This window comes from Salvia hispanica, chromosome 2 (genome assembly GCF_029641045.1).
Source record: "Salvia hispanica isolate PSC_SH4W2 chromosome 2, Shi_PSC_v1, whole genome shotgun sequence".
Taxonomy (NCBI): domain Eukaryota; kingdom Viridiplantae; phylum Streptophyta; class Magnoliopsida; order Lamiales; family Lamiaceae; genus Salvia; species Salvia hispanica.
Genome location: NC_142693.1, coordinates 58,416,556 through 58,431,871, shown reverse-complemented (window position 1 = coordinate 58,431,871; position 15,316 = coordinate 58,416,556). Strand labels below are relative to the sequence as shown.

General features: G+C 38.4%; 1 protein-coding gene and 1 long non-coding RNA gene across 2 annotated transcripts; one reads left to right on the top strand and one right to left on the bottom strand.

The window, feature by feature from the left end:
* Positions 1-1,925: 1,925 nt before the first annotated feature.
* LOC125202006 (DTW domain-containing protein) lies at positions 1,926-3,798 on the bottom strand. The gene has a single exon (XM_048100315.2). The coding sequence runs from the start codon at positions 3,006-3,008 to the stop codon at positions 2,046-2,048; it is 963 nt and encodes a 320-aa protein (XP_047956272.2). The 5' UTR covers positions 3,009-3,798; the 3' UTR covers positions 1,926-2,045.
* Positions 3,799-6,972: 3,174 nt separating this feature from the next.
* Positions 6,973-9,367, top strand: LOC148932772 (uncharacterized). Its single transcript, XR_016135234.1, has 2 exons — positions 6,973-7,265; positions 8,146-9,367. It is a non-coding gene; the product is annotated as an uncharacterized LOC148932772 (long non-coding RNA).
* The last annotated feature ends 5,949 nt before the right edge of the window (positions 9,368-15,316 follow it).

The following is a 15,316-nucleotide window of genomic DNA, read 5'->3' as shown; positions in this document are numbered from 1 at the left end:
GCTGATGGATTCCGAGAAGTTCCGGGCGGGTGTCGATGCTGGCTGGCCGAAGAAGCAGCGGCTGAACCTCGCCGGTGACCACAGCAGCAGCGGTGGCTCCCATGAGCTCCCCGACGATGTTCAAGAGTTCCCGACTCCTGCATCGTTCACTCGCCGCACTCGCCCGATTGGTCAGAGGAGGGCGCAACAAGCAGCCAGGGGAGGCGCCCGCGGGTTCGAGGAGGTCCAGTCGGCATCCCCCCAGTGGCCAGTCGCCAGCCGAGATCGCCCTCATCGGACGTCAATTGCAGCAGGCGAGAATGCATAAACTCATAGGTGAATGGAGGGCGGCAACTGACCCCGTGGAGAAGAGGTTTCTTCATGACCTCCTCGAGAGTATACGGGTCGATTTGGCGGCTGCCGCGGCAGAGGCGGGGGGCTCAGATGCGCCAGGTTTGGGGGTCCCGGGTAGCGGCGAGGAGCGGCGGCGAGGAGTAGAGTGAGGCGGGGGCTCGTGTGTGGAAGCCCGATTTTTTTTATTATGTAATTTTTTTAATTAACGTACTTTTTTTTATTTAAATGAAATTAATGAATTTTCCCGTATATGTGTCGTACGTTTAATTCCGTATTTTGCGTTTAATTCCGTCAATTTAGTTTTTTTTTTTTTTAAATTTTGTTTGTTGTGGCTAGCCTATGACTAGCCTATTGCTTGTCCAGTCGCTTGTCCTGATGATGTGGCAGGTGGAATTTTAGTGCTGATGATGTGATAGAAGCAGTTTGTGGCTAGCCTATGGCTGGCCTATGGCTAGTCTATTGCTATTAGAGATGCTCTAAGGGGACTTCTTTTACTTTTTATAGAATGGTGGGGTAGATTTAATGCCTTTAACAGAATGATGGATTGATCCACTTCTGGTGTATTATGGAAACTATACTCCAAACAGCAAATTCCCTATAAGTGGTGATTGGTTGAATAATTAAATAGGTCATTTAATAAGCTCCTGTTTTCATTTACTATACAGTAACTTGTAAATAATTTTTGAACTGATTAAATGCAACGTGGGATTCAAATCTCCCAATATCGACCTTGTCTATTGTCAGGATAATCTCATCTATTTTACTTGAATGCATGAAATTTTGTTCTTCAAGTCCATTCAAATTCACTTTTCTTTAACCCGAGGCATGAAATTTTGTTCTTCTTCAAGTCCATTCAAATTCACATTTTCTTTAACCTGAGGCATGAAATTTTGCTCCCTTCAAGTCCATACAAATTCACTTTTCTTTAAGGGTTTTTGGCTTTAAAAACCAAAAACTTTCACCGAATTCCGATTTTTCCCACGAACTATGAGATTAGTTTTTAAAACCACGAACTTTCACATCGTTTGCTATTTCCCAACCCGACCGAATAACACATTTCCGGTGCAGAAGCTGTCCAACGTGGACAGTCACAAAAATGAGATGGACGTCGGTTTTATGACCCTTAAATGGCGTTGTTTTACCCTCAATCACAATTAAAACACTTAAATGATCAAAATCAATCAAAATCTCGTAAACCCTAAACGAAATCGTCAGATTCGAATTCAGTCAGATTTTGTTCATCTTCATTTTGAATTCAGTCGTTCCTCAGGTAGGCGAATCAATTTTGGGTGTTAGGGTTTCATCTTCAGAATCGTCATCACAAATCGTCCGCACAAATCGTTCTCAAATGTGTTATTCGGGTCGGGTTGGAAAATAGCAAATGATGTGAAAGTTCGTGGTTTTAAAAACCAATCTCATAGTTCGTGGGAAAAACCAAAATTCGGTGAAAGTTTTTGATTTTTAAATCCAAAAACCCTTTCTTTAATATGAGGCATTGTGATTTGAAAATTTCTGTCAAATAACTATTGGGGAGAGAATTTGGACGAAATTCATGCGTCTTACCACGAGACTTGTTCTAGATCGCTTTCATTAAAGAGAAAGAGCTTTGTAGATGAAGAAGCTAATAATTTGTATAACCGATCCAAACACCAAAGTAGAATTTCGCCAAAGTGATGACTTGGCATTTAATTACATGTAAAAAGTGTAAAACATTAAGAGTTTGGTTTGCTCATTCTTTCATCTTTACATCGCCTTTGATCATCAACCATAGATTGAAAGACAGCCAAGAGACCATCTAATCCATCGACATCTTCACCCACAGCCTTCATCGCATACACGATGCTCTCGATGGTGGACAAGTAGCCTGCCCTCGGCTGAGTCCTCACCTCGTTGTACAAGCTCACTCTATCTCTATCCAAATCTAGCCTTATATGCGGCAGCAGCCTCAACCACGGATTCTCCTTATACATTCTCTTCGCCTTGGCCCACGTTCCGTCCAGCACAATCAGATTCTTCACCTCCAAATCTATGCTCCCGGCGTCAACAGAGCTTTCACTGGGGAACAAGAGAGCTGATCCACAGGGAACTGCGGTTTCAAATTCATCACGCCCTTCCGAGTGCTTCACTTTTTTCACCACGAATCCTCTTCTTATCTCATCCACGGCACCGCCCGAGGCCAATAGCTCATCAAAGCTCATTCCCATCTTGCAAGTACCGGATTTTGCAATGGTGAAATCGAAAGCACAGAATTGACGGTGGAGTGGCCGTATAAAGAACTGGGCCTCGAAATTAACATCTGATACGCTAACTATCTCGACATTCTTGAGCCCAATTTTGGCGATTCGGGCGGAGTTAAGAGGGTGGTTTTTCTCAAGGGTGTGCTGTAAAATGGTGACGGAGACAGAGTTGTGGGGAAGCGGAGATGGGAGGCGGTTGCAGAGGCAAATGGTGGCCGGTTTGGAGCAAGATGGGCAAGTGGGTCTCTTTGTAGTCAGCATCTGGGATTGGAATTTGTTGTTCAAGGATAAATGATTGAGAATGGGAGAGTAGAATTGCTGTTGTAATTTAGAGAAGGCAAGCATTTCGTTTAGGTTTAGGTTTAGGTTTAGGTTTAGGTTGTAATGGATCTCCAAGTCATAAATAAATTGGGCCTCTTGGTTCAAATTACCTAACATCCGTCTTTGAGTTCGACGCCTCCCATCCCCTAATATGAATATAACTGAATCTACCAGCCATTGATTCTTTGGTTCTGTTTTTTTTCTTTTTCATTTTTATTTTTGGAGTAAAGGCCAAAATTTACGATAATTTTATGATTTGGTTCTAAATTTTATTTTTTAAATTTTTTGATCCTGCACATTTCAAATCGGATCACAATTAATCTTTCGTTAAAAAACTAACGGTCAACGTGTTTAATCCCGATTTTGATCAAATTAGACTTTTAATTTTGATTTTTTACTCCCTAATTATTTTTCATTTATCCTTTCTCACCTCTAAATCACTCATCTTCGGCGACGGCATCTCGTTCATCTCCCACAACGTCGCAACCAGCTGCCGGGCTGACACGGGCCTGGCCGATCTCCCGCTCTGCGAATACTTGGGAGTCTCAAAGGCGGCGCTTGTTCGCCACGTCGGCACAGGGGTGCTGGATCGAGACCTCCCCAGTCCGGCCCGATTCTTCCTCACCAAGATGGCCCGCTTGCTCAGCCTATAATTGTAAATTCTCGACGATGAAGACGGTGAAGATGAGTTTCCCCTTTTCCGAATCTTGGTGGGCTCGTTCAGGCCCGACATCATCCTCGTCAATCACACTTTGATTTTACTCTTTTTTTGGGGAAATTGAAATATCAATCAGTCCAGATACGGAATCAACCACATAATTGAAGAATTAATTGAAGAATTAAAGCACAAATCATTTATTGGTGGGTCAATTGAATCAGAGGTTTTATGAAATTTCCCAGAAAACTTTCCTTTTCCATCTGCCTATAAACAAAATGTTTTTCAGCAAAGTGGTGTTTTTAAAAAAAAAATCTAGAATCTTATTAAAACTGGAACGTGGTTTCAATAAATACAAGTTAAAAAATGGAAATATAAATGTGCATAAAGAGTAAAAATAGCGAGAGAGATCTGAACGAGGGGAAGAATGTGTCGGATAAATGATGGGATAAATGAAAAATAATTAAGGAATTAATTAGGGAGTAAAAAATCAGAAGTAAAAGTTTAATTTGGTCAAAATTGGAATTAAATTCGTTCACCGTTAGTTTTTAACGAAAATGTTGACGAAGGACTAAAATGATCAAATTTTCATATGTTCAGGATAAAAAAATCAAAAAGATAATGTTTAGGACAAAAAACATAAAATGACCATATATTCAGAACTAATTTTGACATTTACTATTATTTTTGTTTTAATCTCTTTAGCTAAACCATCGTCCCCGTAATGAATATTTTCCGAAATTTATTTCTTACGGATGTTTCGCATTTGTTGATTGCAAATTGGTATGCTGTTTACAAATCTTTATTCGCAGTCCTTTACTTGAAGTATTCTCTGTTTTAGTTCTCGACCTTGTTCTGGACCAACCCTTGGGCATCAGTGGAGACAACGTTTTGGGATCGGATGACTTCTCGTCCCTTTTCTTTCAGCACAGTTGAGACATTGTGGGAGCAGAGGTGGTGGCAGCAGTGGATGTCTTCTTTTTAGGAGCTCCTATGCCCCTCGCAGCTTCATAGCTACCACCATCTAAAATATTTTCTTTTTTTCAGAAAATTCAACAATGCAACGGGAGACAACAGTAAATAAGTGAGCTATAAGAAATAACATGTTTATAGACAGAAGTTATAAAAATATTCGAAAACTTTCATATGGCGTTTATTTACCTTAAATAGGCAAAATAAATCCCATATAAATGATTTCTCTCGTTGACTCATAAACTAAATCCATTGTAGTCAATTCATATGACCCCATACGCCTATATCAAAATCCCATATTAATGCAAATTATTTACTAATTTCATTCATTGCAGACCATTAATATTTAATTCAAATATTTTATTTCCTCACACCACAATTACTGATTGATTAGATTTGTAACGACCATTCACCGCCAAGCCTCTAATCTCCCCGTTCTGTCGCATTCTAATTTGGTTTTTCAAGCATGTTTGGAAAGGTGAAAACTTTGATTTAATAATTTTAAAAATAACTTTGAAGAGCTGAGAAGTCTCATGAGTTTCTGCCGAATTAGTAAGTTCTATTAGAATTGAAAATAAAAATAGAATTAAGAATTAGTTTAGGATTTATTAGTTGTTATTTTGTGCAGCTTTCCATTGTATTTTGCATTAAGACTTTATAAAATGTAGTCCATAAATGAATTTCTCTTTTTCTCTCCTCTCTCACAATCGTTTTCTTCTTCCTCCTTCCATGGAGGTTTCTCCATTCCTATTCAATTCTCTATATTTTATATTAGAAATAGGTTACTCACCCCTTAAAAGACCTCATAAAGAGGAGAGTTATCCACACTTATGTAAATTAGATTGGATCATCACCAAGTCGATATGGGATAGACTTTTAGAAAATTTAACACGCCCCCTCACGTGTGGGCCGAAAAGGACATCGGTCTTCCACTCGTGAGGTAGATAAGAGATAAAGAGAAATCCATCATCGACTTAGGCCCGCTCTGATACCATATTAGAAATGAGTCACTCACCCCTTAAAAGGCCTCATAAGGGGGAGGGTTATCCACACTTATATAGATTAGATTGGAACATCACCAAGTCGATGTGAGACAAACTTTTAGAGAATTTGACACGCCCCCTCACGTGAGCCTTATATATAGGCACAAAATAACAACTAATAAATCCTAAACTAATTCTTAATTCTATTTTTATTTTCAATTCTAATAGTCTCCCTCAAGATGGAAGCACAACAATTGCTACCATCTTGACAACAAGCATCAAATCACAAAACAACTACAAATCTATTCTAGTAACCCTTAGGAGAAAACATCCTGATCTTCATACCGATAGGCACATTCAAAAGCCTTGATTGCTGATACAAAAGAGGAGTCAGTTGCTGCTGAAAAAGTTTGAATCAAGCTCCACCCCAAATTTCAGCAGCAACTCCATAGATTTGAGTTATTATTCACTTCCATCACAAAGGAAACTTGTCTTGCAGTTTGGAGTGGTAGGAACTTGCATTATCAGGTACTGTACCTCCAATTAAAACAAAAGCCAAACAACATGCTAGAACTTGTATTATCAGGTACTTGAATTATCGGTACTGTACCTCTCAATTTTTTTATCAAATTCTTTAACATTACCAACAACTTTACGAAGATGGATTCACATGAGATATTTCCGTGCCAAAAGTTATATTACTTGTGATGGCAAGAACTAAAGAACATTAATGGAATTTACAACTATGTTTTAGTTTGTGAAAAAAATTGGAATTTGAGCAGAGTTAGTGATATTATTGATCATTAATTTAAAAAAAGAGCAAATAAAATAGTATTTTCAAACCATAATTTAAATAAGCATATAAGTTCAATTTAAATTGGTTTTATGGATACTTGAAAGAAAATACTCTCTATCTGTACTACAATAAGAGTCACACTTTATTATTTTGGTCCGTTATACAATAAAAAACACACTTCATTTTTACTGTAAATGGTAAGTAAGTCTCACATTCCACTAACTTATTTCACTTACATTTTATTATAAAACCAATATAAAAAAGTAGTCTCATATTTCATTAACTTTCTAACCCACTATTATTTACATTTCTTAAAATCCGTGCTCAAAATAATAATGACTCTTATTACAGGACGAATGGAGTATCATATTTTTCTTATTCACAATCAGTCTGAATCCTCTATCATATTGGTCACAGTCATATTCATCTCAATGACACATAATTAAAAAAAAATATTAATATTTTTAAAAATAGTTAAACTTATAAATTTACCAAAGATTGGTTTATTAGTGAAATCTCTAAATTACACAAAAGCACACACTTGCAGTCAACCGAAAAATAGGGATAACCATGTGATACATATAATTTGATGTAAATAATTAATTGCAATAGACAAATATGGCTCTGTTATCTTTTTTAAAGTATGCCAGCCCATATAACACATAAGACCTATTCTATACCATGTCTTCCCTTCTGCCGCAACTCTCTCTTCAAGCATCATAAATTCACAGATTTATAAAATTATCCCATTCCCACTTCAGATTCATTCTCAACTTGAGAGATATCCCTCCATCTCATGGAGGAAGAGACGCCAAAGGAAGTAGAAGTAGGCCAATCTACTTCCTCAAGAATTCATTTTGGTGGAATGATGTTAATCAAAGAGATTATCTTCTCGAGCATTCACACTTCATCGGAATGGGCGGTATTGGAAAAAGAACACTTTGGTAAAACCACTCTTGCTATGCAAGGTAATATTCTTTGTTGAATCTTGAGATTAAGTATGAATTCATCACTACACATAATACGTGTTTAATTATACCTCTGAAGCTTAAAATCTTGGATTAAATTACTGAAAGTTCTCGATTACTCATACCCTCTGATATGCGATCGATTGGAGACTAAATGCATATGAAATAAGGAATGCGTGTATCTATGATATGATTAGTTACGGATTAGATCTAAATATATACATTCAAAAGATTGAGTATTGATGACCTTTTCTAGCAAGCTGATGCTCTTCTTCTTTTATTTCCAGACTGTCATTGTGGATTTTAGCTTAATAAATGAAATTGATAGTTTATTAAATTCTCTAATATTATTTCATTGAGATCATCTCTTTGTTCACTGAAAGTAGTGAGTGATGCCCTAAAGGACAGGGTATCACGAGCGAATCTGTAGCTATCCGATTGTTGTCTACGGGGAAAGAAACCTCCTGCAGGGAACTAAAGATCGAATGAACCCGTAGGATATATCCAATTCACCCTTGCGAGAAGAGATTTCTTCCCGTTAAGAACGCTACTGTTACTGAAAATTTTTGCCTTCTCTCTGTGGTTTATTTCCTTTTCTTTTCTTTGGTGGAGTGGCACTGTGAATTGGTTAGATAACCTTTTTCAAAGTAAAAACATGACATATACATGATGATTCGTATCTGATATAGTGTACCGGTTTATTAGAATTTAAATTACCAAACCAAAACAAAGACATCACAACTTGTTTTAGTTCCTTCACTTTCTTGCATCATGTGTAGCATTTCCTCACCACTTTTAATCGGTCTTCAAAAACCTTATGGTACAAAAAGGTTGCATAACATCATGGTGAAATCTTTCTAACAACTAATCTTTCTAACAGCATGGTAAAATTGGTTTCGGAATCAAGTGTTAAAGTACATGGCCAAGGCTTTGGTCTGCTTCCCATTCGCACACAAGAAATTGGGTAGCATTTCTTCCGAAATACTCTTCATACTGTAAGGCATGTTGGCCCATCGGAGGATCAATACTGGGTACTTCAAGATTAAACACTTGGTGAGGCATGCGAAGAAGAAGAGTGGTAAGTTATGCTGTGGAGGAGTAATCACCCGCCTAGCCCTCCATTATCCATCGATTTAGAGGAGCGGGTCGCAGATTTGGGGAGCATGTCAATTGATTGGGATATTCTAAAAAAGTCGGGCATGATCACTGTGGACAGCAGGGGCGTTGGGTACTTCATTCTATGCCCGAAGACGTTTTTCAGATTCCCCCGCGCCCCGAGATCCCCGACGAGCCCCTACAATTTCAAGATGATGCATCAGACAGGGAAGATGGGGATGAAGAGACCACCACGGAGCATGAAGTAGGGAAGGCAGCCGGCCAAAGAGAAGTTTCCCAGTAGGCTGCCCTTCTAGGGACAGCCGAATGGCAGAAATAGCCTCCGGGATCCAAAGCCTGCAGCTCGGACAGGCCATCCAATGGGAGTACATGCAAAAGTGGCGTGAGGAGAATCAATTGTGGATGGCCCGACTAGAGGCCTGCGACACGCAAATACAACACCTGCATGCTCAGGGCGGCGCTAGGTGGACCGAGACATAAGCGTTGCACAGGGCTTACTATGTGAGGTTTCTAACGTGGACTGGTGATGCTCTTCTCCTTCGCTATCTCGCCATCTTTCTACTGGTGATGAACTTTTGAAATGGTGAATGATTTGTGAACTACTCCCTTCGTCCACAAAAAAATAGAGCAATTGGTGTATGACATGAGTTTTAATGTAGAATTGGTAAAGTAAGGAGAAAAAGTAAGTGAGGAGTAGTGTTAGTGGAATGATGTGTAGGGTTATTATTTGTTGAAAACTTTCCATAAATGAATGTGGTCTAATTTTTGTGGACGGCCAAAAATGGTAAATGTGCAATATTTTTTTTGGACGGAGGGAGTATTTGTTTTATTTTGTTTTTTATTTGATTTGTGTACGTCCCTCCTGTGGGACTTGAATATGGGGATGTAATGATCGTATGCTTATTCATATTGTGAGGTGTTTATTTTCAAGCGCTTATGATGATTTCTTTTGTCATCTAAAAAATGTTTTGTGAAAATGGCGGGAATATGCTTCATTGGTTATGATTTGCTTTTGAGCGAATTGTTTGTTCGCTTGTTCAATGCCGATTCCCAATTAGATTTGAGCCAAACAATCGTTTCTGTGTGATTTTATCAAATGCTTGTTGTTTCTAGAACTTGCTCCTAATCATATTAAATTTACATAGTGAATGTGAATTTAGGAGATGACGTTAGGCATTCTTTGTTCTTCCCTTCACAAGTGTATATTTTTTTGTCTTAATCCCTAGTTTGTCCTCCTAGCCTAAAAAGTGTCGATTGTTAATTAATTGTTAAATCACTCTCAAAAGTGATAAGCCTACAAACTTGAAAGCACATATGGGGCGTTGTAAAATAATAATGGAGGTATAAGCTAAACGAAGTCTAGAGAAAAAAAGCGAGAAAAATAAAAAATATATATAAAATTAAAAAAAAATATTTGTGGAGATATAAGCTAGACGAAGTCTAGAAGAGTTTTTGGTTGAGTTTCTAAATAAGTAGGGACCGGATGGGAGGAAGAAGTTTGACAAAAGCGCACTTGTATGGGAAATGGTATTTTGTTGGGAATTGTAGTATATGGGTACTTGTGTTCCTTATTCTTTTCAGCCACTTTAACCTAAATATTCCCTACCGTCCAAAGAGCCACATTACAACCTTAATAGTCTTTTCTGATTTTAGATTCACTTTCACATTCTAGTAGAGGAGATGTTTGATTTTGAGCAAGCCTGTAGTAAACACTACTTGTATTTTGATTTGAGTGATTATTATTGAGTCTTTATACACTTGAGAGTGAGAGAAGCATAAAAAGATTACACTTCATAAACTTGTGAGGGCTTTGAAACCAAGTGATACACGAGACAGTAGCTCAAGGTAATGTTTGATTGATCTTGTATGTTTCCATGCCATTGTCTTTCAAAATCTTTATCTGAAGCAAAGCCCAATTTCACCTCTTGTATGAGTTTATTATTTGTGGTCTCCTTATTCTTATTTGAGGATAAATAAGGTTTCAAGTTTGGGGGAGTTGACAAACTCATGTTTTTATCAGTTTAATTGGTCTGTTGAAGTGCTAAATGCCGAATTTATCACTCGAAATTGTCTTTGTTCAGCCAATTATTCTATCTTTTGGAGTTTTATGTGTTTGTTGAGTGTTCTAGGAAAAATATATGGAAAAGAAGGCAAAAATCCGGCTGTTAGTGCACAGGAGGCAGCATAGGCTTAAAAGGATATACACTTGGCCGGGTGAATTTCTCCCATATTAATTCCACCCGGCCAGGTAGGATGGAATCAACATTCAAGAAACAGCAAGGGGTCGAAAAGGATCACCTGGCCGGGTGAATTTACAGTGCAACAATTCCACTCGGCCGGGTACTTCAATTTGACGCGCCTTTGAGTAGAAATCACAATTTTTGACGAGGAAGTCAGCAGAAAAGGCTAGGGTTACAGAAAATGAGATTCATTCTACACCTACCGCCTCCAACTTCAAGAACACTTTTGAGAGAGGAAATTGAAGATTGAAGTAGTCATTCCATAGATTCATTTTCACATGAGTATCTTAATCTTTTCTCCATGTATTTCATAGATTCTTTTGGTTCAAACAAGGTTTTTATGAAAAACATGAGTAGCTAAGCATTTCTTGTAAAATTCTTGGTGATGAGGCACTAATTTCATAGTTTTTATCCAATTAATTTTGTTCTTGTTTTGCGTTTGTAGTTATTTGATTATTCTTGGGTTTATTCCTTTCAATTGCTTGATCACCACTTGATTGTGTAGGATTAATTAGATTAATCGGGAGAGTTGGGGCTTGATCACCACTGGAAAGAAAATAATTCACACCTTAATACAATAGAACTCGGGAGAGTTGGAGTTTTGAGTGAGGTCTTTGACCTTATCGAGCTTTTGGGAGTTAGGGATTTAGGATTAGAAGGAGACTTCAATCCTAGCACCTAATCTATAGATTTCTCATCTCGGAAGGGGGTTTAATCTATAATTGTGGTCGACTAAGTAACTCTAGAGACACCAAAAGGTAAGACAATTTGATTGGATAAGAGAGCTTGGAATTGTGCATCGGATCCTTGAGTTCTACGATTTTTCTCCATATTATCTTCTCACTTCGTGTTTACTTGCTTTCACTTGTTTACTTGTTTATTATATGCTTTTATTAGTGTTAGAACAAACCAAATTTTTTCCGATTGTCTAGATAGTAGTTGACATTTGTTTGTGGTAGTTAAGTTGATACAAATTTGTCTCTGTGGGATACAATACTCTTGTTTGCTAATTGCTACACTGGCCTCGTACACTTGCGGGTATTACTTATGTTAAAATAAGTTGAGTCAATTACCTTCTGACTCGCCAATGTAGAGCACACACTCTCACTGTCAGAGTTTAAAACTATCTTTCGACTGCTAGACGAGGATGAAGAAGGGTATATTGTTGACCCCGAAGACTATGATCGAGATGCCTTCTAGGGCAAGATTACACTTACGATGCCACTTCAATCCAGGGCCCTACCTTTAATCCTTCCCGTGCAAAAATCAACTCCATCCAGAATCCGTAGTTGCGGTACATGGCAAAGGCTTTAGTCTTCTGCCCTTTTTCTCCTAAGGAGGTGTTAGAGTTTAGTATACTGAAAGCATCTTTCGAATGCTTGTATATGTAATAACTCTTCTATCCATTTTTACCATTTAATGAGAAAGAATATTTTGTTACAATGTGTTTTGCTTATGGGTTACTTATGTATTTTTGAGATATTGAAATATGTTTTTCATTTAAATACATAGTTTAAGCAAAATGAGTCTAAGTCTTTCAATCAATCTAAATAGATTTCCGCAACAAAACCAACAGGAGGTGGGTAGTATTTCTTCAGAAATACTATTTATGCTATGGGGAATGTTGGCTCACCGGAGGATCAACACTGGCTACTTTATGATCAAGCATTTTGAGAGACATGCCAAGAAAAAAGAGTGGCAAGCTTTGCTGCGGAGGTGTGGTCTCTGTCTTGGCCTACCACTACCGGATTAGTGCCGAGAGTCGGGTCCCATATTTGGGCAGTAGAGCGATCGATCGACTGGGATATTTGGGCAATGGGAAGGCGAGCATGGTCATGGTGGATAGTCGAGGTGTTGCATGCTTCATTCTGGACAAGAAAAAGTTGTTTAGGTTTCCTGCCTCCCAACTCACTACCGTTGGAGGGTGGGCTAACCAAGCGAAGTGGAAACTGAACTTACCAGATCATCTGGTGTGGATAGCGAATGACCCACCCTAGGGCCAAGGGTGTACGGCTCAAAATCCAATGTATGTGGCCCCACAATACATTCCGCAGCCCGAGATTCCCAATGCGCCTCTATACATCCAAGATGTCGCACCGGATATGGAAGACGATGATCAAGAGGAGGCCACTGAGCATGAGGCGGGCGAGAGCAGCCGACTGAAGAGGAGACATCCAGTTGGCCGACCTTCTCTATTTGAGATAGCGGCCGGGATCAGCTTGGGCATGCCTCTCAATGGGATCAAATGCAAAAATGGCATGAGAATGATTAGTTATGGAGGGCCCAACGGTAGTCCCGATTAGAGTTCTTCAAGACACAAATAGGCTCATGCGACGCTAGATGGACCGAGGAGCAGGCTTACTATCTGAGGCTTCCACCACCATCTGAGCATCCGAGTAGAGATAACCCACACCATCCTCTTCTCTTCAAACTTAATCAATGCAAAGGAATGAATAAGTTTGAAGAGAAGTGGATGGTGTGGGTTACCTCTACTCGGATGCTAGGATAGTGGTGGAAACCTCGCATAGTAAGCCTGGTAGAAAGCCTGCTCCTCGGTCCATCTAGCGTCGCCCTGAGCCTATAGGTGTTGTGTAACACCCGATGAACCATACACCAGATATTACTTAAATATATTTTATGAAAATCATGTAAAGGGTAGAGCCCATGTAGGGCTGGGTCACATCATGCAAATCACTTATGGTCATTGACTATTAACATCTCAACTTTTCTCACATTCATATATGTTTGACTTATGCACCTTTCAACTAATCGCATATCATTCACAAATCAAACGGTTCGGGGCTTAGCAATACTTGAACAATAAGCCGAGGGACTGGTACGAGGGTCAGTGGACACACATAATAGCTCTGTGGCTTGCTCAATGACACAATAACCTGGCACGAGGGCCTTACCCGACGGCACGATGACATGCCTCGATGGCCTTGTTCAATGGCACGATAACTCGGCACGATGGCCTTACCCAATGGCACAATGGCGTTGTTCAATGGCACGATAAACCGACAAAGATGGCCTTACCCAATGGCACAATGGCTCGACATGATGGCCTTACACGATGGCCTGGCACGATGGGCCCACACTAGCACAACGAGGTTCCATGTCAACTGAGCACTTCTCAGCCCCTGGCCGAGCTTTTGGGCATAACTGGCGCGGTGTGACTGAGTCCCATATCCTCCTCCCACAAAGAAATGGTCTTGTGGACCCGAGTTGGACCATATAGACATCTTTTTGCAGCTTTAAACCAACATTTGCAAATCTTTGATTTTCATCTTATAATTCTTATCGTATTCTTATTGTAAACAACACTGTTAAACACTATCATGAAGTTTTAAACATTTCTTTTCTCATTTTTGAAAATTGTTTATTTCTAACACAATGTTAGAACAAATTTTATATCGAAAGAATATATTTCTAACTAGGCCATGTTTAGGGATATTACATGTTGTATCTGCGTCTCGAAGGAATGAATAAGTTTGGGAGCTCTGACGTGGACGGGTGATGCTCTCTCTCCTCACTATCTTTATGTCATGACGCTATCAATGAACTTCTGGAATTGTTGATGATTTATTGAACTATTTTTATTTTTATTTTGATTTTTATTTCTTATTTGATTTGTGTATGTCCTGTGGGACTTGAATATGAGTATGTAATGATCATATATTTATTCATATTGTGAGGTGTTTATTTTCGGGGGCTTGTGATGATTTTTTGTTATTGTCTGAAAAATGCTTTGTGAAAATGGCGGGAATATGCTTTATTGGTTATGATTTGCTTTTGAGTGAATTGTTTGTTTGCTTGTTCAACGCCGATTCCCATGAGATTTTAGCCAAACCTTCGTTTCTGAGTGATTTTATCATATGCATGTTGTTTCTAGAACTTGCTTATAATCATATTAATTCTACATAGTGAAAGTGAATTTAGGAGACTACGTTAGACATTCTTTGTTTTCCCCTATACAAGTGTATATATTTTTTCTTAATCCCTGATTAGACCTCTTAGCTTAAAAAGTGTTTCAATGTTAATTAATTGTTAATTCACCCTCAAAAGTGATAAGCCTACAAATTTGGAAGCATATATAAGGCGTTGTTCTTAAAAAAAATATATAGAGGTATAAGCTAGACGAAGTCTAGAGAAAAAGAAAAATAAAATAAAATAAAATAAATTTGTGGAGGTAAAAGCTAGACGAAGTCTAGAAGAGTTTTGGTTAGGTTTCTAAATAAGTGAGGACCAGATGGAAAGAAGAAGTTTGAAAAAGTCTTACTTATCTGAGATTTGTTCTGAGAAATGGTCTTTTGTTGGAAATTTTAATATGTGGGTACTTGTGTTTCTTATAATTTTCAACTACTTTAGCCTAAATATTCACTACCTTCTAAAGAACCACATTACTACCTTAATAAAGTCCTTTCTACTTTAAACTCACTTTCACATTTTAGTAGAAAAGATGGTTGATTTTGAGCAAGCTTATGGATAACATTACTTGCATTTTGATTTGAGTGATTATTATGAAGCCTCTATACACTTGAGAGTGAGTGAAGCATGAAAAATTACATTTCATGAACATGTGAGGGCATTGAAAACAAGCAATACATGAGACAGTAACTCAAGGTAACGTTTGATTGATCTTTGTATGTTTCCATGCCATCGTCTTTTTAAATCTATATCTGAAGCAAAATCCAA

Bases quoted from the DNA above. Each gene is read 5' to 3' on its own strand.
- LOC125202006 (XM_048100315.2), bottom strand. From the start codon at position 3,008: ATGTTAGGTAATTTGAACCAAGAGGCCCAATTTATTTATGACTTGGAG.